Here is a 25,491-nt window from a genome sequence, read left to right as displayed (position 1 = left end):
GTCTGATTTACTCAATAAATTTTTGCCTGTAGCACCACCATTTCACTTTCACTTTTACTCAGCATAGTTACTTCAAGACTCATCCATACTGTTGCCTATATTGATAGCTCTGTACTGACTGGTATTCCATTGTGTAGATATACTGTAATTTATTTTGCTATTTGTTTAATGATGATTATTAAGTTTCCAGGTTTAGGCTGTTGTAAATAAAACTACTATGAAGTTGCATGCAGAAATCTTTATTTAACAGTTGCTTTAATTTTTCTTGGGTAAGTACCTAGGAGTTGAATGGACAGGTTATTATGTAATATAAGTAAATATACATATTTATATCTATAGTAATTTTTGCTTCTCTCATTCTTGATATTTATTTCTTTTCTCTGATCAATTTTGCTAGTTTTATTGGATCAGATAAGGTATTTTTCAACAGTGTATATCAGTAAAAATTTTCTTCATGCATAACATAGCTGTGGGCCACCTTCATCTACTAAGTCCTAAAGGAATTTGAAAAATACTAGCAGCCAGATTGCCATTGAAGCTTAAAGTCACCAATAATAGACATCATTTAGTATGCTAGATCTCAGGTAATAAAGCATTTCTGAGTCCTCAGTGAACACCTACTTTATCATAAAATTAAGCCAACCAAGAATTAAAATAATCCAAGAAGAATCCTGAGATTAAAGAGACTGGAGAATAGAATTAAAATGATCTATACTTTTTTATTTGTTTGTTTGTTTTTTGCCAGTCCTGGGCCTTGGACTCAGGGCTTGAGCACTGTCCCTGGCTTCTTCCCGCTCAAGGCTAGCACTCTGCCACTTGAGCCACAGCGCCGCTTCTGGCCGTTTTCTGTATATGTGGTGCTGGGGAATCGAACCTAGGGCCTCGTGTATCCGAGGCAGGCACTCTTGCCGCTAGGCTATATCCCCAGCCCCGATCTATACTTTTTTAAAACAGAATTTCTTTCTTTCCCTTTCCTTCTCTCTTCCTTGTTTTTTCTCTCTTTCTGTATGTTACTGGAGTTTGAACTCAGGTGTTCCAGCTTGCTAGGCAGGTGATCTGTCACTAAGCCATACCTTCAGCCCCCACAAACTAAGTAATACAGCTTTTATTTTATTTTTTTTCTCGACCAGTCCTGGGCCTTGGACTCAGGGCCTGAGCACTTTCCCTGGCTTCCTTTTGCTCAAGGCTAGCACTCTGCCACTTGAGCCACAGCGCCACTTCTGGCCGTTTTCTGTATATGTGGTGCTGGGGAATCGAACCCAGGGCCTCATGTATACGAGGCAAGCTCTCTTGCCACTAGGCCATATATCCCCAGCCCCTGTAATACAGCTTTTTAAAAGGAAGAAGCAAGTGATGTATTTGACTATGAACAAAATTAGGAGCATATAATTTTAAGTATTAGTGAACAAGCAGCTTTAAGGATTTCTAAATCTTTTTAATGAAGAACATCTCTAAACACTCCTCTTCCCCTGCCAGGTTGTGGCATGAGAATACCTTGAGTCAGGAATATAAAGCCAACTTAGAAAACATGAGATCCTATCTCATAAAAAGAAGTAAAGTTCAACAAAAAAATAAAGCTATCCACTGCAAATACATAATAAGATTATCTCTACAATTCTAGCCTTTTCTCTGTGTATATGCAGTTTGAAGAATGGTTTTTATCTGTTTGTGATGATGATATCTGAGGGGCAGAACTGTGATTTAAAATTGTTTTTGGTTATGCTTTTTTATGTTGCTTGAATTACTTGTGGGAAGCATATATTAGCGGGGCGCTAATGGCTCACGCCTATAAATCCTAGCTGCTCAGGAGACTGAGATCTAGGATTGCCAGCCCAGTTAGAAAAGTCCATTCGACTATTACCTCCAATAAACTACTCAGAAAAAGCCCTGTAAAGTGGGGCTGTGGCTCAAATGGTAGAGCACTTGCCTTGAGCACAGAGAGGCTCAGAGACAGCTGCTAGGCCAAGAGTTCAAGCCCCAGGATTGGCAAAAAATTTTAAATAGCAATTGAGTAATTGATACTTTGTCTCTGCCCCAAAAAGATACTTATTAATCCAGTCTTCTGAATAATAGAGCTCCATTTGAGTTTGGCACATTTATATGTCAGTCAGTATTCAGTTAGAGAAACAGAAAATTATTTTGATTTCCCAAACAAAAGCAATTCAGTTGAAATTTGTTACAGGGGTGTTAAGCTGGGAAGCTAAAGGGCAGAAAAGTATTATAGAAAACCAAATAGAAAGAAGGAGTAATGTCTAAGGATCAAATGATGGATTATCTATGGGCCAGAGTCCCCAAGGCTAGATCTGAATCTGCCAGAGAACTGCCACTTTAATCAAGGATGAAAGCATCTGCAAGCTGCTATTTCTTACTGTCTGCTATCCTCAAGACAAAGCCACTGTCAACATCTGGCACTTTTTCATTCTTCCTTTTTTCCACCTTTCTGATCTTTTCCCTTGCCTTGTAAGCTTAATAGAAAGTCACATGGCAAAAGAATCCAAAGAATTGAGCTCATTCACTTAGAAGCAACCCCCTGCTATAAATGTAGCACTGCACAAGGCAGATTGGGGGCCTATGACAGCTCAGTGCACATTAAATTCATGTACACAAATCATACAGTTATAGCTTTCAAGATTAAATTTTATGTTTATTGTTCTTAGGAACTTTAGAAATGTACCTGAAATAATTTTTAATCATCAGAATGATTATAATCTTATAAATGAGGTAGGAACAAAAGCATTATAGATGTTTAACTGAACATAGTTCTATACCTAATGGGGTATGTGCTAAATAAGCTTTTTTTGCTTTATAATGAGTTGTAGTTGGAAATACTGCAACTGTTGTCATATTTAAAGTATCAAAGTATTTTATCAGAAAATGAACTGGAAATACCAGATTTATTACTTTCTCTATCACTTTTTTCATACGCACACACTTTTCTCTGTTCTAAAATAGCCAACACAATCTTTTTTAAAAAATTATTTTTACTGTTATTATAAAGACAATGTACAGACGTGGTTCTAGTAATGTAAGTCAAATAATGAGTACATTTTTTAAATGTTTATATGCACAAACATTTCTTTTTTTGCCAGTACTAAGGCTTGGACTCAGGACCTGGGTACTCTCCCTGACCTTCTTTTGCTCAAAGCTAGCACTCTACCCCTTTAGCCTTAGCATCACTTCCAACCTTTTCTGTTAATGTGGTACTGAGGAATCAAACCAGGGCTTCGTGCATGCTAGGCAAGCACTCTACCACCAAGCCATATTTTCAGCCCTATTGTTTTTATAAAGGTGATGTACAGAGGGGTAATAGTTACATAACTCAGGTAAAAAGTACATTTCTTTTTGGACAATGCCACCTCTTTCCTTGCTCTCTCCCATCCTCACCCATTGAAACTACTTAGTGGAAATTTATTTACTACTTTTTTCTTTGAGGAAATATATTTTCATTGGAAACTTCAACTTATCAATTTTTTTTTAAATGCTAGAGGCTAATGGTATGGCTCAAGTGGTAGAATAACTCCCTAGCAAGCATGAGGCCCTAAGTTCAAAAGCCAGTGCTGCCATTTCAACCAAAAAAAAAAAAAAAAAAGAAAGAAAGAAAGAAAATTGCACTATTCCTTATTTGTGACAATCTCACAAGCTTACAATAGCTCAAAAGCTAGGTATGTATGTTCATATAAGACTACTGTCGACATATGGTCTAATATCGACATTACATTTAAAGCCCTAGGCGAACTTTCTTGGGCGTGGCCACGTGGCTACTGTATATGTTCTTGATACATTGTATATTGTAGCTATGTCTACCTGACCTAGAGATAGAAAAACAGGACGTAAGATATCACAAGAAATGTACACACTGCCTTACTATGTAACTGTACCCTTTTTGCACAACACCGTGTCAAAAAATTTGTGTTCAATTAATAAAAAAAAAGAAAATTGCACTATTCCTTATTTGTGACAATCTCACAAGCTTATCATTCAGTTCACATGTATTAGATGTATCTGTGGAATATAGCCTTACATTTACTTTGGATAATTGTATGTACATTATACATCTACATTTGTAAATAGTTACACTGAAGTAACAGGATGCCATATGTAACATTCTCTGTAAACCAAGATTTTTATAACACAATTAGCCAAAACATGTTGTTATGCCACAGAAAAGAATCACTTCCACTCTTCTGCATAAATAGCATTCTTATAAAACAAATTAGTTTTAGGACATTAAGTGTCTGACTCATTGAAATTGCCTCTATCTGAATAGGAAGGGAGTTTTTCTACCTGTGATCATTAGCAGTAGAAAAGGAAGCAAAGGTTGCCCAAAGAAAGGAAGCTGCCCAAGCTCCTCCATGTTACATTCTCTGCGTTAAACTGTTTAATGCAGAATACACTGACTAGATAGATCCCAGACCTGCTGAAGGAGGGCAGGCAGTGCTGGTGAAACTTTGGTTTGATGGTAACCTTTCTTTGACTCAGAGGGCTTTTGCAAAGAGTTCTGTCATGCAAAGTTATTTCTCTTATTCTCAACAAGGAAGTAATAGAAAATGAAATGTATATGAAGCATATTTCTTTGTTCATTAATAGAGTAACTCTAAGCCTCATCTACCCAGATAAACCAAAATATAGTCATTCTTTATTTGACTATTTTATCCTTTCCTTTTTGTAGAAATGTCTCATGAAATTGTAATACAATCATGTTATATATTTTATAAATGAATATTAGGTATTTTATAATTCTCTTTAAGACATTATGCATATTTATATATTTTAGTGGCAGAACTGAAGTCCAGTCAGTTCAATATGGCAAAGAAAAAGCAAATAAAGACAGGGTGTTTGCAAGGTAAGTTACTTTGGTGTCAGTGTCTTGAGATTTTAAGTATTAAAGTATTTTAAGAGTTATCTTAAGTGGCTACAGAATTATCATGAGATCCTCTCTTAGTTACACAGTAAATTATGCTGATGGAATAATAAACTAATTTATTATTTTTAAATATATACATTAGTCATATGCAGATATTGCAGCTTCAGGTAGACTAAATCAAATATATTATTAATATGACATTTCATTGGAAAGTTTGTCTCCTTTTTTAAAACATTTTTGAGAAATCCAGTGACTCATGTTATGCAGCCCATTTCTGTATTTAAATCATACTATTGCCATTTATTCTAATTTTTTAGTCTGCTAGAGCCAATTTGCTTTTTAGTGAGGGAAATAGTGATCGTATATATGTTTTAGAAAATACTTTGATGAGCAAGAGAATTTATATGGTTAATAAAGATTAATATGCTTAATAAATGTTAAATATATAATGCATAAAGAAATGTCATGAGCACAGAAAATTTAATGATCATATTTATGATTTTGAAATTATTTTCATAAACAAAGATTAGTAAGTAGAGATTGGGTACCCAGAGACTAATTAGAAGATAATTGAAGTAATCCAAGTAAAAGCAATAAAGGCATGAACTAAAACACTGGTCAAATAGAGAATAAGAAGCCAAGATGAAAGTAGAAATTGACAGTCAATTATATAAGAGGTTTGTTTGAAACCAGAGTTTGTTTTCAGTGATGCTGGTGGCTTGCGCTTGTTCCTAGCTACTCAGGAAGCTAATATCCAGAAGATTACTGTTTGAAGCCAGACCAGGCAGAAAAATCTGTAAGACTCCATCTCCAGAATAAACAGCAAAAAGCTGAGGTGGTAGTTTGGCTCAAGTAGTAGATTTCCGGGGTTTTTTAACTCTGTTTACCAGAGAAATAAAGAGCAGGGGCAAAAATCTTTAAAGAATTATGTGTTTGGCATGTGCTGCTGGGAAGCTTGAGAGTTTTAATACCAATAACTGAAGAATTTTCTTTTTTACTGTATTTAAATTTTGCTTCTCATCTTTACAAGTTCTTTTTTCTTGTGTTTCTGGAGGAAAAAAGTTATATTTGAAGAGTTTTTTGTTTGTTTGTTTGTTTTTGGCCAGTCCTAGGCCATGAACTCAGGGCCTGAGCACTGTCCCTGGCTTCTTTTTTGCTCAAGGCTAGCACTCTGCCACTTGAGCCACAGCGCCACTTCTGGCCATTTTCTGTATATGTGGTGCTGAGGAATCGAACCCAGGGCTTCATGTATACAAAGCAAGCACTCTTGCCACTAGGCCAAATTCCCAGCCCCTTTGAAGAGTTTTTTAAAAATCACATTAGGGGGCTGGGAATATGGCTTAGTGGCAAGAGTACTTGCCTCATATACATGAAGCCCTGGGTTCGATTCCTCAGCACCACATATATAGAAAACGGCCAGAAGTGGCACTGTGGCTCAAGTGGCAGAGTGCTAGCCTTGAGCAAAAAGAAGCCAGGGACAGTGCGCAGGCCCTGAGTCCAAGCCCCAGGACTAGCAAAAAAAAAAAAAAAAAAGTGCTTGCTTTGTAAAAATCACATTAGATCTTAGAAATGAGCCATTACATCTTCATCTTAGTTCATTTTGTATATTCAGTAGTGAAATGTGAACATAACATTTTAAAAAATAAATTTGCATTATTCAATGAATAGTGGTAAATCTAGAATCCTAGTGTGAGGAGCCCCAAAGAAGACTTATTACTTATTATTTTCTGGAGCTTTATGAATTCTTCTTAAATAAATTGTCAACTGGGAAGTTGTACTTTTTTTTTTTTTCAATGCTGGAGCATGAACTTGGGGCCTTGTTCATGCTAAACAAACAGCCTTTACCTCTGAGCCATGGGAAGACATTTTAATAATACTAAGCTATTCTAATGCTTCCTCTATGGTAAAGTCTAAATTTTTGTGCTTATTTTTCCGTCTAGTAAATCAGAATTACATTTTAATTACTTGGTAGATAACTACAAAAGTCTCTAATGACATTAGCAACTGTTAAATCATTTTAGTAAAGTGATAAGGAATTTTTATCTTTTTTGGATCTTAGTATGCAGAATACATTAAAAAGATTTTAACAATAAATAAGTTACTATTTTCTTATACATTTGAATTGCTTAGTTGTTTTGTCATAATACTTAAGAAGAAAATAAGTGTTTCCATATGACAGAAAAATAAGGTGCCATGGTCAGAAAATAAACTTACCACATTGCAAACACTGGTGTAGTGTGGTATTTTTTTCTCTGAAATTTCCACATTGAACAGGAAACATAGACAAACCAGCTTGAATGGGTGGGTCTCTGAGGTTAAATCTGTTAATAAAATGAAATACCTGAAGTTTGGTTTTAAATTCAAAGCATTTCCACACACTTAGTACATTAATAAGAATAGTGTTGTTACAATTTATACGAGGTGAGTATGTTTTTTTCTTCAAATGATTTTTGTCTCTTAGAAAATGAAAGTATTTGATCTCTTAACTATAGTTAATAAACAAACCCTCAGAGTCACAGTATATGAGGAAAGGTGGTAAATAATAATCTTATTATTTCAGTTTAATTAGATGACTTAATGTTACATTTGTTTTGTGCCTTGCTTGACAGTTTTTTAAATTTATACAGTCTTACTTGATAATTTTTCTAATTTGTACATGTGTATGGACATAGTACCGGATGAAAAGGAAAAAGTGATGGCCAGCTTTAAGGAAAATAATTATTATTGTTGGAAAATCTGAAAGCAAGTGAAAATTTACTTAATAATGGTCTTTGAATTTTATGAACTATAAATGAAAAGTCTTGCATTCTTTCTTTTACTTAAATAGGTGCATCACTAAAATTTTTATGATCTTTTTTTACAGGCAGATAATATGCTTTTGTAAATTGTGATATAATGGAAAATAGCATGCTTTTTACGCTTCAGTGAATGAAGTTTAAAAAGTTGAGGTGATTTCCTGTGTATCATAAATAATTAGCTTGACTTGTTAGCATCCACATTAATTTTGCATGTCAAAACTAGGCCTTTAAGTAGATGCCACTTATAGTGCCATAATGAATTTTGATTAATATCTAAATTCTAAGGCAAATGTCTCTGTACCTTTTAATCTGCATAGGTAAGCTTCAAGATTTGTTTCTTAACAGATTATTTATTTCATATATTTATTACTGTGACAGCTGGCAATATGTCGATAAATAAAAGAACATGCCTTTCTACTCTTCATCAAAGAGAATAGTTAGCTTCCAAACTTTTTTGTGAAAAAGAAAAGTAACAAACGTAACATATATGTGTAGTTTTTTTATCCTGGCTCATTAAAATAAGAATTATTCATATATATCATGCTAAAAATGTTTCAGATTTTCATAAGTATTATCTATGATATTGGTAATGTGTGAGGAAGTTTGGTAGCAAACAGCTTGCTTTTTTGTTTGTTTATTTGTTTTGTTTTTGTTGCCAGCCCTGGGGCTTGGACTCAGGGCCTGAGCACTGTCCCTGGCTTCTTTTTGCTCAAGACTAGCACTCTACCTCTTGAGCCACAGCACCACTTCCCGCTTTTTTCTATATGTGTGGTGCTGAGGAATTGAACCCACAGCTTCATGTATACGAGGCAAGCACTTTACCACTAGGCCATATTCCCAGCCCTCCTTTGTTTTTTTTTTCTTTCCTGTTTCTTCTCTTCCATTTTCTTAATCTTATTCTTCATAGCCTATCTTTCCTCTCTTGGACATAAAAAGCAAATATACTTTTGGTAAATAGTACTTAAATGAATTCATTTCTTATATGCAAACTTTATATTGATTCATAGATGATTAAAACAAATTGTAGAATTTGATACATAGTTTGGAATATGAGCAAAACTTTTTATTATTAATAAGTTTGAATGCATAGGCTCTCACTTGCTAGGCTGACACTCACTTGACCTACCTCCAGCCTGCTTTTACTCATTATTTTAGAGATAAAGTCTAGTGAACTTTTCTACCATCACTGCCCTTGAACCTCAGTCCTCCAGATGTGGCTGGGATTATAAAGCATGAGCCACTGACACCTGGCCTTTAACTTTTCCATATATTATTTAAATTATATCTGCAGATCCCCAAGTAAGCCATTAGCACGGAAATTAATGGATTGGGAAGTAGTAAGCAGAAATTCAGTATCTGATGACAGATTAGAAACACAAAGCCTTCCATCAAGATCTCCACCTGGAACTCCTAATCAGTAAGTACAAGGCAGCATTGAGTTTGCATTTGCCTAATTTCTAAATTATTGACTTTTTTTCCGGTCCCTGATGTTCAGCATGAATATTAATGTAACTTGACCAAGCATGATTTTTATTGCTCCAGAGCGTTGTTTTTTCTTTAGTTGCTGCTTTCCATGAAAGTGTTACTAAATAGGGTACCTAGAGCCTTAAATCAAGATCTCTTAGTAAACTTAGAAAACTCAAGTGATTGTTTTCATAAAATCCATTAGGTTTCCATCAGAATTTTTAAGGAAACATAAATTATTTGACCCCCCTTTTTTTTTTTTTTTTTTTTTTGGTCGGTGGTGGGCCTGGATGCTGTCCCTGAGCTCTCTATCAGCTCAAGGCTAGCGCTCTACCACTTGAGCCACAGCACCACTTCCATAAATTATTTGAAAATGCTATATAAGTGATTATGACTCACAGCTCTAGCAATTTCTGTGCCCTAGAAAAAGAGATTTCGAACACTAGCCCTGTCAGCTTAGCTTTAACTGTGCTAAAAAGAGCGTGTGATTCAGCACTTACTATGTGTGTCCTTCTGTCTAGCACTTCTCACAAAAGCTGTATATTTTGGCATAGATAATAAGCATGTATTAGCCAAAGCTGCTGATTATCTTAATTTTATCCTAGTTGGTTATCTTAATTTTTACTATAATGTGTTGTATGTAATTAAGCTAATAGTAAGCAAATGTGTGACAACATATTAACATTTTTTACCCTAAAGGTTCATTTATTAAAGTATTTAAAATTTTCTATGGAATATAGAATTTGAGGCAATTTTCCTTTAGAAATATTTTTCTATAGGAGTCTTTTTTTTGGGTAGAGGGGCAGTCCTGGGGCTTGAACACAGGGCCTGAGCACTGTCCCTGGCTTCTTTGTGCTCAAAGCTAGCACTCTACCACTTGAGCCATAGCGTCATTTCTGGCCTTTTCTGTGGTGCTGAGGAATCAAACCCAGGGCTTCATGCATGCTAACAAGCACTCTACCACTAGGCCACATTCCCAGCCCCTCTATCGGAATCTTTAGCTCCCATTTCCTTTATGGGAAGCAGGAATGTTTCTTTTTTCCATTTTTCCGTACTTTCACCCTGTTATACTAAAATAAACCCTTGCTAAATTTTCACCTCTTAAAAGGTGAGTGACCTTGAAATTCAAGTAGATCTCAAAGCTGATTTTGCATGGAAACTGAGAAGCTGAGGAAAACCCTCATTTCTCATCTGATGACATTGTGTACTTAAACATATATATTCATGTACTTAAGTACTTTTAGATACTTTAAATGCATATGTATATGTGTGTTTATATAGATGTGTACATACATACATTTTTTTTAGCTTAAGCCTAGGAAATAAAATGCAGATAGCATGACATTTTATCCCCAGGTACTTGTGTCTCCTAAGAATATGAATATTCTTCTATAAAACCACAGTACTCTTGTCTTACTCAGAAAGTTTAATGTGACATATTTTCCTTGGCATTTAAAAAAATATTTTAAACTTTCGGCACGATGGTGTGACTAGTACAAATAAAGGAAATATATTTATATATTTAATATTCAACAAATGTGGAATAAGCTCTTAAAGCTAAGTTACTGCTGAGTGTTATCAACTGAAAAATAAGCCTCTACCATGGTTGACATAAAATATGTAAACCACATAAAAAATATGTAAACCATTCATTAGCTCTCCTCCTTATTGGAGAAATTGGATACAGTGATTTTTATGTCTTGCCAACTGCATATTACAGTATCATCTTTTCTAAATAAAACATGCATTTATTCAAAGGCTAATCATCTTTTCTGAAGAAATTCCAGAACATTGTTTTGTGCTCCCTTTTGGAGCCAGCCATTTCTCCATTTGATACTACACCACTAAGCAGTTATGGCAATACTTAGGAGATATAAGAACTTCAAACCAGATGATTCACCTAATTAGTCAGCAGTAGCTCTGAGTTTTCTGGTTAAGGAGATGATCTGAGAAACAATTTATTTCTAAAGAGACATATTACATGTAGTAATTAAGAGCATGGGCCTTATAGTCCACTGGACATTTGAACCTTGGATAAGAGGGATAAGATGATGCATTTCCATCTCATTTTCCTCATCTACAAAATTCTGTTTATGAGTCTTTCTTATAGTATTGATAGAGGATTAAATGAAGTAGTTTACGTAAAAGATTTAGGAAATAGCCGGGCACCAGTGGCTCATGCCTGTAATCCTACCTACTCAGGAAGCTGAGATCTGAGGATTGCTGTTTGAAGCCAGCCCAGGCAGAAAACTCCCCATGAGACTCTTATCTCCAATTAACTACTCAAAAACTGGAAGTAATGCTGTGGCTCACGTGGTAGAGCATTAGCCATGAGCACAAAGAGGCTCAGGGACAGTGCCCAGGACCCGAGTTCAAACCCTACAACCGACCAAAAAAAAAAAAACTTCAGAACAATGCCTGGCATATAAGAATTTAACTACTACATATTTCAATCCATTGTAATGGTAGTATTTATCTGATTATAGCATTGTCTGTGGAAATGTATGTATTCTTGAAATTTAGTATGTATTCTTGAAATTTAAAATTTCATGAAAACTGAAAAAGAAGGGAATGGGCAATGCCTCAAGTGCTAAGAGCATCTGCCCAGCAGTTCATAGTGCTGAGTTCAAACCCCAGTCACCAAAAAACACAAAAAGTTAATTTAAACTTGAAGACATTTCTAAATCATTTATTCTAATCAACTTTATAAATGTTGAATAAAACAAAATTATAGTGACTGAAACCTAAAACATAGGATAGAGATAATAAATGAATGAGTAAAATATCCTTGTGAAAAATTGTTGACTGCTGATCAGATCTTGCTTTCCAATTCTGTGTTCTTTCTCTTTGTATCACATTGTTTACTTCAGACTGCTTGTTCGACATGGTTAGTCTTAAACGTACACCCACTTTCTCAAGCAACCATATAATTAAGACACTTGGAAAAATTGAATTAAAGCATGTTTTTAATTCAGCTTTTCTCCTTCTTCATTTAGCCGAAATTCTGTATTCACACAAGAGGGGAACCGGGTACGACCATCTTCAGTTGGTCATTTGGTAGACCATGTGGTTCATCCTTCTGCCAGTGAAGTTTTTGTGAATGAAAGATCTCCATCATCAACACAAGCTAATAGCATTGTTCTGGAATCATCACCGTAAGATCTTTTTTCAGATTATTTCCTAATTCTTTTTCAGTTATATATATACCACTTCTATCCATTGACCAAAGCAGATCAGATAGCCAAGCAGAGATAACTCTGCTTCCTGGGACATAAAGTGAATGAATAGTACTTCCTTCTGGCCTTTATGAAAAACTCACAAGTATTGTTACTGTATTTATATTTGCTTTTTTGTTCTTAAAAGCTGCTATTTCTGCCTTGCAATTTATCCCTTATTACTTAGCTCTGTTTTGTCAATTCCTGTTGACAAATGTGGACACAGTTATCCCATCTAATGTTAACTGGATTTTTGTTTTTTTCACATTAAATCATGTCTGACTGTTTTATCTAGTTTTATCTTTTCAGTGATAATCTTAATACTCCAATCCTTGTCACACGATTGAATTAATTACTCTCATGAATTGTATTAAAAATAATAGATCACTCAAAAGGGCATTTTTTTCTTGGATGTTAGTCCTTTATAAGATACATGATTTACCTACTTTTTTATTTAAAGTTCTTTAGACTATCTCAAGTGTTTTCTCTGTTAAACAACCCAATTCTCATTTCTCACTTCTCCCTGTTAATAAATTCCTGCCTTATTCTCTAGCTACTCATGACTACTGAAAACCTCTGAAATGGTTTTGGAAAGATATATACATTGTTATAGCAAGTTAATTAGTATCTTCATAAAAATACTTTTTTTTTTTTTTTTGGTACCAGTCCTGGGGCTTGAACTCAGGGCCTGAGCACTGTCCCTGGCTTATTTTTGCTTAAGGCTAGCACTCTACCACTTGAGCCACAGCGCCACTTCTGGCTTTTTCTATATACGTGGTGCTGAGGAATCGAACCCAGGGCTTCATGAATGCTAGGCAAGCAGTTTACTACTAGGCCATATTCCCAGCCCCTAGAAATACTTTTGAAGTATCTTGTATAACATACTTATTTACAGATTTCATTAAGTAGGATATTAGATTTACTAGTTCAAAGTAAGGGATGTTTTGTTAAAAGATGGCATTTACAAGTAAATATAGTACCTAAAGCATTTCTCCACTAGTCATTGTAAGTATTTGGGTCATTTGACTTTAAAAAATAATACTTGAGCTGGGTACAGGTAGCTTACACCTGTTAATTCTAGCTACTCAGGAAGCTAGATCTGAGGATCCTGGTTTGAAGCCAACCCAGGCATGAAAGTCCATGTGACTTTCCATTCTCCAGTTAACCACCAAAAAGCCAAAAGTAGACCTATGGCTCAAGTGCTAGAGCCTAGCAGAAAAGTTTGAGACAGTATCCAAGCCCTGATTTCAAGCTGCAGGACCAGCACAAAAATAATCATAATAATGTAATTTTTCAAAATAATTAATTTTCTTCCTTTTTTCTTATCTAGATCACAAGAAACACCTGAAGATGGGCAGCCTCCAGCTTTACCACCCAAACAATCTAAGAAAAATAGTTGGAACCAAATTTATTATTCACATTCTCAACAAGATCTGGAAAACCATACTAATGAAACATTTGATGTTCCATCTTCCCCTGAAAAGTCTACAGTAAGCAGTGTCTTATTTTCTTATTTCAACATGTAGTTTGTTTTGTACTATTGCATTTTTTAGTTGTAAATTACTTTCTAATTTTTAGTCATGAATTCTTACCATGAAGTAACTAAATTATAAAATCCCTTCCGCCCCCTCTTTTTTTGGCTTGTGCTGGGGCTTGAACTCAGAGCCTGGGCACTTTCCCTGGGGCTTTTTTTGCTCAAGGCTCACACTCTGCCACTTAAGCCACAGCTCCACTTCTGGCTTTTTTAGTGGTTAATTGGAGAGTCTTGTGGACTTCCCTGCCTAGTCTGGCTTTGAACTGCAATTCTCAGATCTCAGCCTCCAGAGTAGCAGGAATCACAAGCATGAGGCATTGGCACTCAGCTGAAATTTTGGTTTATTTTCTCTTATAAAATCCCTGTCACTTGGGGCCAGGATTGTGGCTTAGTGGTAGAGTGCTCACCTTGCATGCATGAAGCCCTGGGTTCGATTCCTCAGCACCACATAAACAGAAAAAGCCAGAAAATCCCTGTCACAGGTTTAATTGCCTAACATATGTATGTTAGTTTTAGTATATAAAACATGCTTGTGCTTCAGAAAAAAATGCTAATCTATCAAATACCATTAATTGCTTAAATAATTCCTTAGAGCAGACTTTTGCTTAGGTTCTTGGAAATATTAAGATAATTTATACTGAGTTCAAGCCATAACCACCCCCCACCCATACACAAAATAATAATAATTTCTGGTCGGGCACTGATGACTTACTTCTATGATAATAGTTATTTGGAATGCTGAAATTTGAAAATAGAGCTCTAAGCCAGCCTGGACAGACAAATCTGAGAGACTCTTATTTTCAGTTACTATAACCATCATAAATCCAGTAGCAGAGGTTTGGTACAAGTGGTAGAGCACCAGCTGTAGGCAATAAACTAAGTGAGAATATGAGGCTTTGAGCCAATGCAGTATATAGTAAAAGAACAACTGCCAGAGGAAATCATAGAAGGAAGGGCAGAAGAAGAGGATACTAAGAGAAAAGGGGGGTTAGCAATATTAAATTCTTTGTTTCCTTAATTAAAACTGTTGTGGCAGAATAATGGCGATGAAAACCTGACTGGTGGGAAATAGAGACAGCAAATTCTTTCTGGTTGCCAATGATCTTTTTGTCAATGTAATGGCAAGAAGTCATGACAGAATGTATCAGCAAGTTACTAATCAAAGAAATTTACTTTCCTGAACTAACATTTCTACCAGAATTATGATTATGTATTGTAAATAACATCAACAAACAAAGTATGCTGTATACGTATCTAAAGGAAAAATAATAAAATGAAAAAATGTGTTGTTGTTTTTTATCTTTTCAAGCCTAATGGTGGTATCCCACATGATAATCTTGTTCTAATCAGAATGAAACCTGATGAAAATGGAAGGTTTGGATTCAATGTAAAGGTAATCTTGTTTATGATGTGTTGTTTTATTTTGTTTAGTTTTTTCCTTTCTTAAATTGTTATTATAAAGGTGATGTACATTTGAACTGTTGTAAAGATTTAGGTCCAAGAGAAGCTGTCCATCCTGCACCTTCCTGCACCTGTCTTGTAATGTGATGAGAGAAGACCTTTCAAGTTCTTGGCTTCATCAGCCTTTAGTAACTCGCTAAAAAATAGTGGTGTTGCCGTATGTGGAACTGACTCCTAAGTCTCTGTAATCAAGGGCAAGGCTAATACAGTCACATGTATGTTTTCTTGACACTTAACATGAATAACTGCTCACTTGTTAAGGAATAGTTTTAACACAATAAAAGTGATTTTTACATTTTTAAAATGAAGGTGATATACAGAGGAGTTAGTTACATAAGTCAGGTAATGAGTACATTTCTCTTTGGACAATGTCCCCCCCCCCCTTCAGTTGATGTACTGTTTTTAAAACTAATGTGTTTTTAACTTGGTAATAATTAATGTGTTCTCTTTTCAAGGGAGGATATGATCAGAAGATGCCTGTGATTGTGTCCCGAGTAGCACCAGGAACACCTGTGAGTTCAACAGAAATTTTAAGTAAATCCTGTTCTCATGGGAGAATATATGAAAATGTCTTCTGGTATACTGTAGTATACTAGTATCCTTACATCTGAATATTCCAGATTTTAAAGTGTTTAATTATCTCCTTTGTCCTCATCACATGTACTCTACAAAATAAACAGAGTACATATCTGTTTTATTTTCGGAGTTTCAGGTATCTAAGATCATACATTTCATGAGCAGCAGCAGAAGAACCTAGCTTCTGAACCATTGCTCTTTTCTTTTCACTCTAACACTATCATAATAGATTTCATAGAATTTCTGTTTAAAATGAATTTGAGCAGTTGTGGTTTTATTTCTTTATGCCATCACCACAAGTTCCCTTTATTGTAAAATTGTGTCTCAACATTTCCTTCTCTTCCTGGCCTATTTACTCTTTATATTTGAAGCGTGTGTTTTCATTGCTATATCTCCAATACATACTATCCCTGCTTCTATTTCTCTTTATCTCTTTTAGTCCGAAATACTAAACTGCTTACTCAGTAAAGTATAGGCAGTCTGTACCTTGCACAATAATGCTAGACTGTAAGAATGACCATATAAGATAAAATTGTGCTATGGGTTTATAAATTAATTGTAAAAATTATAATTATTCTCATGACAGTTTTTTCTTTTGTCTAAGCATCAAAATCTTACTATTTCTTTTAAAAGTTTAAAGAAATGAAAAAATACTATTCTGAGCCAGGCACTGGCAGCTCATGCCTAAAATTCTAGCTACTCAAGAGGCTGAGACCTCAGGATGACTGTTTGAAGCAAGCTCAAGCAGGAAAGTCCTTGAGACTCTTATCTCTAGTTAACTACCAAAAACCAGTAAGTAGAGCTCTGGCTCAAGTGGTAGAGTGCTAGCTTTGAGCTGAAAAAATAAAAACATCTCAAGGACAGTGCCCAGGTTCTGAGTGCAAGACCCAGGGCAGGCATACACACACATGCACACACACACACACACACACACTCTCTCTCTCTCTCTCTCTCTCTCTCCCTCCTCCTCTCTCTCTCTCTCCCCCCCCTTCCCCCCTCTTTCTCCCCTATCTCTCCCCTCCTCTCTCCCCCTCCCTTCCCCTCCCTTCCTCCCCCTCCCCTCCTCTCTCTCTCTCCCCCCCTCCCCCTCTTCCCCCCTCTTCTTTGCCTCTCCCCCTCCTCTTCTCTCTCTCTCCCTCCTTCTCTCTCTCCCCCCCTCTTTATCCCCTATCTCTCCCCTCCTCTCTCCCCCCTCCCTTCCTTCCCCCTCCCCTCCTCTCTCTCTCTCCCCCTCCCCCCTCTGCCCCTCTTCCCCCCTCTCTTCTTTGCCTCTCCCCCTCCTCTTCTCTCTCTCTATCTCTCTCTCTTTCTCTTTCTCTCTTTCTCTCTCCCTCTCTCCCTCTCCTAGTGCTCTACCACTTTGAGCCATAGCACCACTTCCAGTTTTTGAGTGGTTAATTGAAGATAAGAGTCTCACAGGAACTTTTCTGCCCAGGCTGGCTTCAAACCATGATTCTCACATTTCAGCCTTCTCAGTAGCTAGGATTATAGGCATGAGCCACCAGCACCCAGCTTGAAAAGTAGTATTTTTTATTTCTTTGGAAACTTATGTAATTTGAATAAACTTGCTTTCTTCTTATAAAACTTAAAATATACAATGGGCTGGTTTTTTTAAATTTTTTATTGTAAAGGTGATGTACAGAGGGGTTATAGCTACCTAAGTCAGGTATTGAGTACATTTCTTTTTGAATAGTGTCACTTCTTCCCTCATTTTCTCTGTTTTTTCTCTCCCAAGGCCCCTACTTCCCAAATTGTATTGTTCATTTTCAACATAGTATCTACTATCACTGCTTAATTAGTTTACCTTTTGTCCCACCATTTCTGTGCTTCCCCTTCCACTCCCCGAAATTAAATAAGCTTACATACCAGACAAAAGATACAGAAATAAAAATAAAACAGCAAAAGGAGAAAAACAAACAAAAAGTAAGATGTTTTGTTTTGTTTTGTTTTTGTTTTTTTTTCTTTTTTTTATTATAAAACTGATGTACAGAGAAGTTACAGTTTCATACATTAGGCATTGGATACATTTCTTGTACTGTTTGTTACCTTGTCCCTCATACCCTCTCCCCCCTCCCCCTAAAAGTAAGATTTTTTTAAACCCTCCTGTTTCCACTTCTTGGAATTTGTTTCATTAAACATCACTTTATATTGTGCTAATCCTCTCTAAGTCTAAACCTGCTTCTGACATTTTATCTTAGGAACTTTTACTGCTGTGAAAATCACTCCAAGAATTCCTTTGGCTGTTTATTTATCTAGGGTCTCTCAAATAGCATTAGTGTCCACATTTCCATGATCACATATCTCTTCTCTAATTTTATTTATGCTTCAAATTTTACTTCCAAGGGTCAATCGTGTTTTGCGTCTGTGCTGAGTTTTCACCTTTTTTGGTCAGTTCTCCTCTCCCTTTAAAAGAAATTAACTGTTTTTTTTTGCTGGCTAACCATTGAAAAACAAGGAGAACATAGACACACGTTTTTCCTTCTGGCCATGAACTGAATGACAGATGTGCATTGACAAGGTATTGGTCATTCATCCTACTGTGTCTATTTAGTGGATTTTTTTTTAATGAAAAATCAGCAAAGTTTGCACTTTATGCAATTATTCACAGTTGATACACCATAATAACTAAAATTTGAACCAAAGAATTTGTTGAAGAAGGGAAAGGAATATAATCTTCATGATAAAATTAACTTCTACTTTTAGAATAAATGCCTAGACACTTGTTTCACATGTAGTTTTACTTCTCTTCTAGAGTCAACTAAAAAAATATATCCTCATTCTTTCAAAAAAAACAACACGCCCAAATCTGAAACCTTATCTGCATTTACATTACAGGCAGACTTGTGTGTCCCTCGATTGAATGAAGGAGACCAAGTTGTACTGATTAATGGTCGGGACATTGCAGAACATACTCATGATCAAGTTGTCCTGTTTATTAAAGCTAGCTGTGAGAGACATTCTGGGGAACTTGTGCTTCTAGTTCGACCTAATGGTAAGTACTTTATGTAGCACTGGCTGTTTATCGTAATTGTTACCATTTACTACTAGACACAGTAGCCACATGTAAGTCATTTCAGTTTCCTGCTTAAAACATAGTGTATACCTTACCTCTCACTCAGTCTTTCACACTCCTATATTCTATACCACTTTTCATACTGCTCCTTAGGCCCTTCTGTTCCTTCTGCCCAACAAACTCTTCCTGATTTTTGTATGACTTCATACCATCACTTCATTCAGGACCCTGTTAAAATGACTTCTGCAAAAAAGCTTCTCTCCTAATTCTACCATAGCTAAAATGACCTCCCTTTCCCACCAATTGCCTTAATAGTAACATATGCTGAGAAAAGAATGAACAAATGCCGGGTACTTACTCCTGTAACCCTAGCTACTCAGCAGGCTAAGATCTGAGGATCGAGGTTTAAAGCCAGCCTGGGCAGGAAAGTTGGTGAGAGTCTTTATCCAATTAACCACCAGAAAACCAGAAGTGGCGCTGTGGCTCAAGAAGTAGAGCACTAGCCTTGAGATGAAGAACTCGGGGACAACACCCAGGCCCAGAGTTCAAGTCCCACGACTGACCAAAAAGAAAAAGAAAAAACAAATGAATGAGTACATTTTGATCTCTGTTGCAGTTCAAGAATGCACTATAATAAGCTATAGTTAGAATACTTTTGTAATCCTGTTTTCAGTAGATAATGTGTACAAGTTTGATCATGTCATGCCCGAGTCTGGCCAGCTGACTTGTCCATTTTTAATCACAAGATACTGAATGTGGAGAAATAATGAATGCTTTACACTTTTTCTCTTTTGCATTACTTTCCTCTCCAGAAACTTGACTATAGTGCTCTATATAGTTAGTGCTCACTCCTGAAACAACGCATCTCAACTTTGGATATCTTAGCTTAATTGAGCTGAAAGTCCCATCTCCCTTCAATACAGTTATTCCCAATTCTGCTATGGCATGCTCTGCAAAATAAGATCAGTCCCATTTCAGCTAATTTTCCTGGAAAACCTCATTGTTTTTTCCAGTGTAACTTGTTCATAGGACATTGTTTTCAAGTTCCATCAATTGTCATTAGTTTCATCTAAGAAATAATTTCCCAAAATCTAAGTCAAATGTGTGGTGTGAGCCTCTAATTCTCAGTACTCAGGATTGTAAGTTTAAAGCTGGCCCAGGCTCATAGTAAGGCTGTGTCTCAAAAAAGGAGTGGGGGATGGTTTAAGCTGGGTGCTGATGGCTCATACCTATAGTTCTAGCTTCTAAGGAGGCTGAGATTTGAGGATAACAGTTTGAAGCCAACCTGTGCAGAAAACTACCTGTGAGACACTTATCTCCAATAACTACTCAAAAACTGGAATTGGCACTGTAGCTCAAAGTGAGAAAGTGCTAACCTTGAGCAAATTTTGTTGTTGTTATTTTTGGTCAAGGGGCTTGAACTCAGGGCCTGGGCACTGTCCCTGAGCTTTTTTGCTCAAAGCTAGCACTCACTTTGTATACTGGTGGTTAATTGGAAATAAGATTCTCACATACTTTCCTGCACAGGCTGGCTTTGAACCATGATCTTCAGATCTAAGCCTCCTGAGTAGCTGGGGATTACAGGTGTGAGTCACTAGCATCTGGCAAAAATTCCTTTCTGTCTCTTACACATGACAGCATTTTCATTTTATTCCTCTAGTTTGTGTTCTTCTCCATTTATGGTTCACAATTGGTTTTTTAACATCAGATGGTATTAACAAAACATTTTGACTTATCAAGAAATTTGAATATTTAGACCTAATACTGAGGTAATTTACTCATTATTAGCCATTTTCTATTATATGAAACTTCTAAATTTTATTCCAAGAATAATTTCCTCACTTTTACTCACTCCATTTTCTCTTAATAATAGCACCTAAGAACTTCAATAACAATAACAATGGTTGTTCTTGCTTAACATATATAGTCATGGATTCACACATACCATGTGGTCTATATCTGGGAGAAATGGACCTATAGAAAATGCCCTAAAAGGAGCTTAGCAAGTGGGCTCAGGGCCATTTTAACAGAGACCTGAGGGCTAAGGAAAGGAGGTTACAAGCCATCGCTTCTCATATGCATTTGGTCCTTCAAGAAATATTGGCCTCAAGCCAGAGTCAGTGGCTCACACTTGTAATCCTAGCTACTCAAAAAGCTGAGGTTTGAGGATTGGGGTTCAAAGCCAGCCTGGGCAAGAAAGACCATGAGACTCTCATCTCTAAGTAACTAGCAAAAAGCCAAAGTGGAGGTGTGGTTCAAATGGTAGAGGACCAACCCTGAGCAAAAAAAAACTAAGGGACAATGCCCAGGCCCTGAGTTCAGGTCCAAGTACCAGCAGAGAGAAGGTGGGGCGGGGGGATGGGAATATGGCCTAGTGGCAAGAGGGCTTGCCTGGTATATATGAAGCCCTGGGTTCAATTCCCCAGCACCACATATATAGAAAATGGCCAGAAGTGGCAGAGTGCTAGCCTTGAGCAAAAAGAAGCCAGGGACAGGGCTCAGGCCCTGAGTTCAAGCCCCAGGACTGGCAAAAAAAAAAAAAGAAAGGTGGGGCAGTAGGTGGGAGGGGGGAGATATGGCAACTTATACATATAATCTTTACTGGAGAGGCTGAGATCTGAGGATCCTAGTTCAGAGCCAGCCCAGTCAGGAAAGTCCCAGAGGCTCTTTAATTAACCAGAGTTCAAGCCCTAGTACTGCTGCCCAAAACAAAACAAACAAAACTGACCTCACCGGAAAGGATACAGCAAAAGAATATACAGAGGAGAATCTTCTAAAATATGGAACCCAGGCAAAGACCTCTTTTACGCTAGATGCTAACAAATTCCAAATGAGACAGTATAGGCAGAGCTTATATCTGGACTGTTCACATGTATGTTTATAGATCCCTGGAATTGCTTAATACTTTGTTCAGTTTACTTGTAACTTAACATATCTAGACATATGATAAAGAGGCTTTTATTAGTACACTTACCTTAGGTCCCACAAATTATGGGGACCTAAGGTAAGATTACAAATAAAAGCATCTCCCTCTCCTTCATCCTCCTCTTCCTCTTTCTTCCTCCTCCTGCTACTTTTTTTGGTACTAGGGCTTGAACTCAGGGTCTAGGCAAGTATTCTACCACATGAACTATGGTACAGTTGTCTTTTTGGGGGGAGGGGGTGCAGAAGGTATGCCTTTTGTTTTAGTTATTTTTCAGATAAGTTTTCACATTTATACCCTAGCCCACCTCAACCACAATTCTTTTTTTTTTTTTTCTTTTTTTGCAGTACCAGGGTTTGAACTTGGCCTTATATTTGCTTACCTTGCTTGGTCTGCTGACTCTTATCACTTCAGCCACACCTCTAGCCGAGCTTTTTTTTCTTAATCTTTATTAAATTTTATTGAAAAGGTGATGTACAGAGAGGATACAGTTAACATAATAAGGTAGTGAGTACATTTCTTGTCATATTTGTTACACCCTCCCTCATTTTTCTTTCCCTTCCCTAGTTCAGATAAGCATATATACAGTATCCAGTGTACCAAAATCATATACAGTGACCACAGGGGGTACGCCAAAGGAAGTTCACCTAGTACTTTAAACATAACGACAACAGTAAAATCCTCCTGTTTCCATCTCTTGGAGTTCATTTTGCTTAGCCTCATCTTCGTTTTTTGTTGTTGTTTGTTGTTTTTTAGTTTTTTTGCCAGTCCTGGGGCTTGGACTCAGGGCCTGAGCCCTGTCACTGGCTTCTTCTTTTTGCTCAAGGCTAGCACTCTGCCACTTGAGCCACAGCACCACTTCTGGCCATTTTCTATATATGTGGTGCTGGGGAATCAAACCCAGGGCTTCATGTATATGAGGCAAGCGCTCTTGCCAGTAGGCCATATTCCCAGCCCTGCTTAGCCTCATCTTATATAATCATATGTACATAGCTGTTGAGCTATTGTGATCCTCTGATAGTTCTATCCTAGACCTTGTTATGCTTATTTAGTAATTGTTTGGTTTTAGAGACATAATGTAAAGTTGCTGACCAAAACATGTGGAAATACCATTTGAAAAGAAGTTTGGTTTTTGTTTTGTTTTGTTTTTAACTTTAATTGTCAAACTGATGTACAGTGAGGTTACAGTTTCATACGTTAGTCATTGGATACATTTCTTGTACTGTTTGTTACCTCCTCCCTCATTCCCTCCTCCCCCCACCCCCTTTCTCTTTGCCCCCATGAGTTGTTCAGTTGGTTTATACCAAACAGTTTTGCAAGTATTGCTTTTGTAGTCGTTTGTCTTTTTATCTTGTTCTCTCGATTTTGGTATTCCCTTTCAGTTTCCTAGTTCTAATACCAGTATACACGGTTTCCAATGTACTCAGATAAGAAACAGATAGTGGAGGTACAACCACAGGAAGGGGTACAAGAGGGTCATCAATAATAGAAGCTACGGTTTCACATCACATGTTGAAAGTAATTACAACAGTGATATAACAGTCGTTTCCATAACATGGAGTTCATATCACTTAGCATCATCTTATGTGTTCATAAGGGTATAGCTATTGGGCTCTTGTGATCCTCTGCTGTGACTAGCCTGTGCTAATTATTCCCTATGAGGGAGACCATAGAGTCCATGTTTCTTTGGGTCTGGCTCACTTCACTTAGTATAATTTTTTCCAAGTCCTTCCATTTCCTTACGAATGGGGCAATGTCATTCTTTCTGATAGAGGCATAAAATTCCATTGTGTATATGTACCACATTTTCCTGATCCATTCGTCTACTGAGGGGCATCTGGGTTGGTTCCATATTCTAGCTATGACAAATTGTGCTGCGATGAACATTGTTGTGCTGGTGGCTTTAGTGTGTTCTTGTTTGTGGTCTTTTGGGTAGATGCCCAAAAGTGGGTCATAGGGGAGCTCTATGTTTAGCCTTCTGAGGAATCTCCATACCGCTTTCCAGAGTGGCTGAACCAGTTTACATTCCCACCAACAATGAAGTAGGGTTCCCTTTTGGCCACATCCCCTCCAACATTTGCTATTGTTAGTTTTCTTGATATAGGACATTCTTACTGGGGTGAGATGGAATCGCAATGTTGTTTTGATTTGCATTTCTTTATGGCCAGTGATGTAGAGCACTTTTTCATATGTCTCTTGGACATTGTTATTTTACAGACACGATTTCTACTGTTCTCCCCAACTCACCCCCAACATGCACATTTCAGGGAGACCATGTGCCTTTGTTCTCTAGGCTTGTGTTCTAGGCTTGTCTCGCTCAACATTATTTGTTCAAGATCTGACCGTTTTCCTCAGAATGCCATTATTTTATCATTTCTAATCACTGTGTAGTATTCCGTTGTGTACAGGTACCACATTTTTTGGATCTGTTCATCTGTAGTAGGACATCTGGATTGTTTCCATATTTTGGCTTTTGTTGACATAGATAGATAGATATAAGATAGACAGCTTTTGTTGGCATAGATGGATGGGAGGGAGGAAGGAAGGAAGAAAGGAAGGAAATCAGTCTTAAAAATGCTTTGCCTGTATTGGTTTTCCTTAAACTGTGATCTTCCCAATCTCCACCTCCCAAATTGCTAGGATTGCAGATGGGAGCTGCCACAATTGGCCTTTTTGTTGTTGTCGTTTTTAAGATTTTGGGGTGGGGGGGAGAATCCTGGGCTTGAACTCGGCCTGAGCACTGTCCCTGGCTCTTTTTTTTTTTTTTTTTTTTTTTCTCAAAGCTAATACTCTACCACTGGAGCCACCGTGCCACTTCTGGCTTTTTCTATATATGTGGTGCTGAGGAATCGAACCCTGGCCTTCATGTATATGAGGCGAGCACTTTACCACTGGGCCATATTCCCAGCCCCTTAAGGTTCTTTCTATTTTAGCAGTACTAGGGTTTGGACTCAGGGAATAACTATGCTTGGCATACATAATACCATCAAAGTCACAGCCCTCCTAGGCCTTTGCCTTAATGTTTCTCCATGTTATAGATATTGGCATATGACCAAGAACCGTTTTTCCCCAAAAATGCAGCAGAAGCCCTTCAAACTCCACCACCATTCTCAATGCCTATATAATAGTACAGGCTTAAGTCTGGTATAATTAATCAAAAATGAGTTGTTTTTCTGAAACTATAAAACATGTCTAATAGATTGTTATAAATTTTATGTATGTTTTGTTTTATTTCAGCTGTGTATGATGTAGTGGAAGAAAGGCTAGAAAATGAGCCAGATTTCCAGTACATTCCTGAGAAAGCCCCACTAGATAGTGTCCATCAAGATGACCACTCCCTTCGGGAGTCAATGATCCAGTTAGCTGAGGGTCTTATCACTGGAACTGTCCTGACCCAATTTGATGTAAGTAGTATCATTGTACAGAAAAAGTGCTTGCATATGTGTTCTAATTAGTTAGTTTTGTGGTGTCTTTGCAGCCTGATCTCTACTGTACTTTTTGATTTATTAACTAAAGCAGTATCTGGAGAAATGTTGGACAAAAAGTATTAAAAATTGTGTGTGGGTGGTTTCATTGTTGCCACAATTCTAGTTATGATTTTATATAGAGAGATGTCCTTTAGAAAGATGGAGCAGGGCTGGGG

At 37.0% G+C, this 25,491-nt stretch overlaps 1 protein-coding gene across 2 annotated transcripts in view; it reads left to right on the top strand.

The window, feature by feature from the left end:
* Ptpn4 (protein tyrosine phosphatase non-receptor type 4) overlaps nt 1–25,491 on the top strand; it is a 108,713-nt gene that overhangs the window by 64,647 nt on the left and 18,575 nt on the right. For both annotated transcript variants that reach the window (XM_048330068.1, XM_048330070.1), the window contains 8 exons: nt 4,775–4,843; nt 8,954–9,079; nt 12,123–12,281; nt 13,672–13,831; nt 15,185–15,268; nt 15,792–15,848; nt 18,748–18,904; nt 25,086–25,252. In XM_048330068.1, coding sequence (XP_048186025.1) covers nt 4,775–4,843; nt 8,954–9,079; nt 12,123–12,281; nt 13,672–13,831; nt 15,185–15,268; nt 15,792–15,848; nt 18,748–18,904; nt 25,086–25,252 — 979 coding nt within the window. The remainder of the gene's footprint in view (nt 1–4,774; nt 4,844–8,953; nt 9,080–12,122; nt 12,282–13,671; nt 13,832–15,184; nt 15,269–15,791; nt 15,849–18,747; nt 18,905–25,085; nt 25,253–25,491) is intronic.

The sequence above is a fragment of the Perognathus longimembris genome, chromosome 20 (genome assembly GCF_023159225.1).
Source record: "Perognathus longimembris pacificus isolate PPM17 chromosome 20, ASM2315922v1, whole genome shotgun sequence".
Lineage (NCBI taxonomy): Eukaryota > Metazoa > Chordata > Mammalia > Rodentia > Heteromyidae > Perognathus > Perognathus longimembris.
The sequence above is the reverse complement of the archived record's forward strand: the minus strand, read 5'-3'. Positions and strand labels throughout refer to the sequence as shown.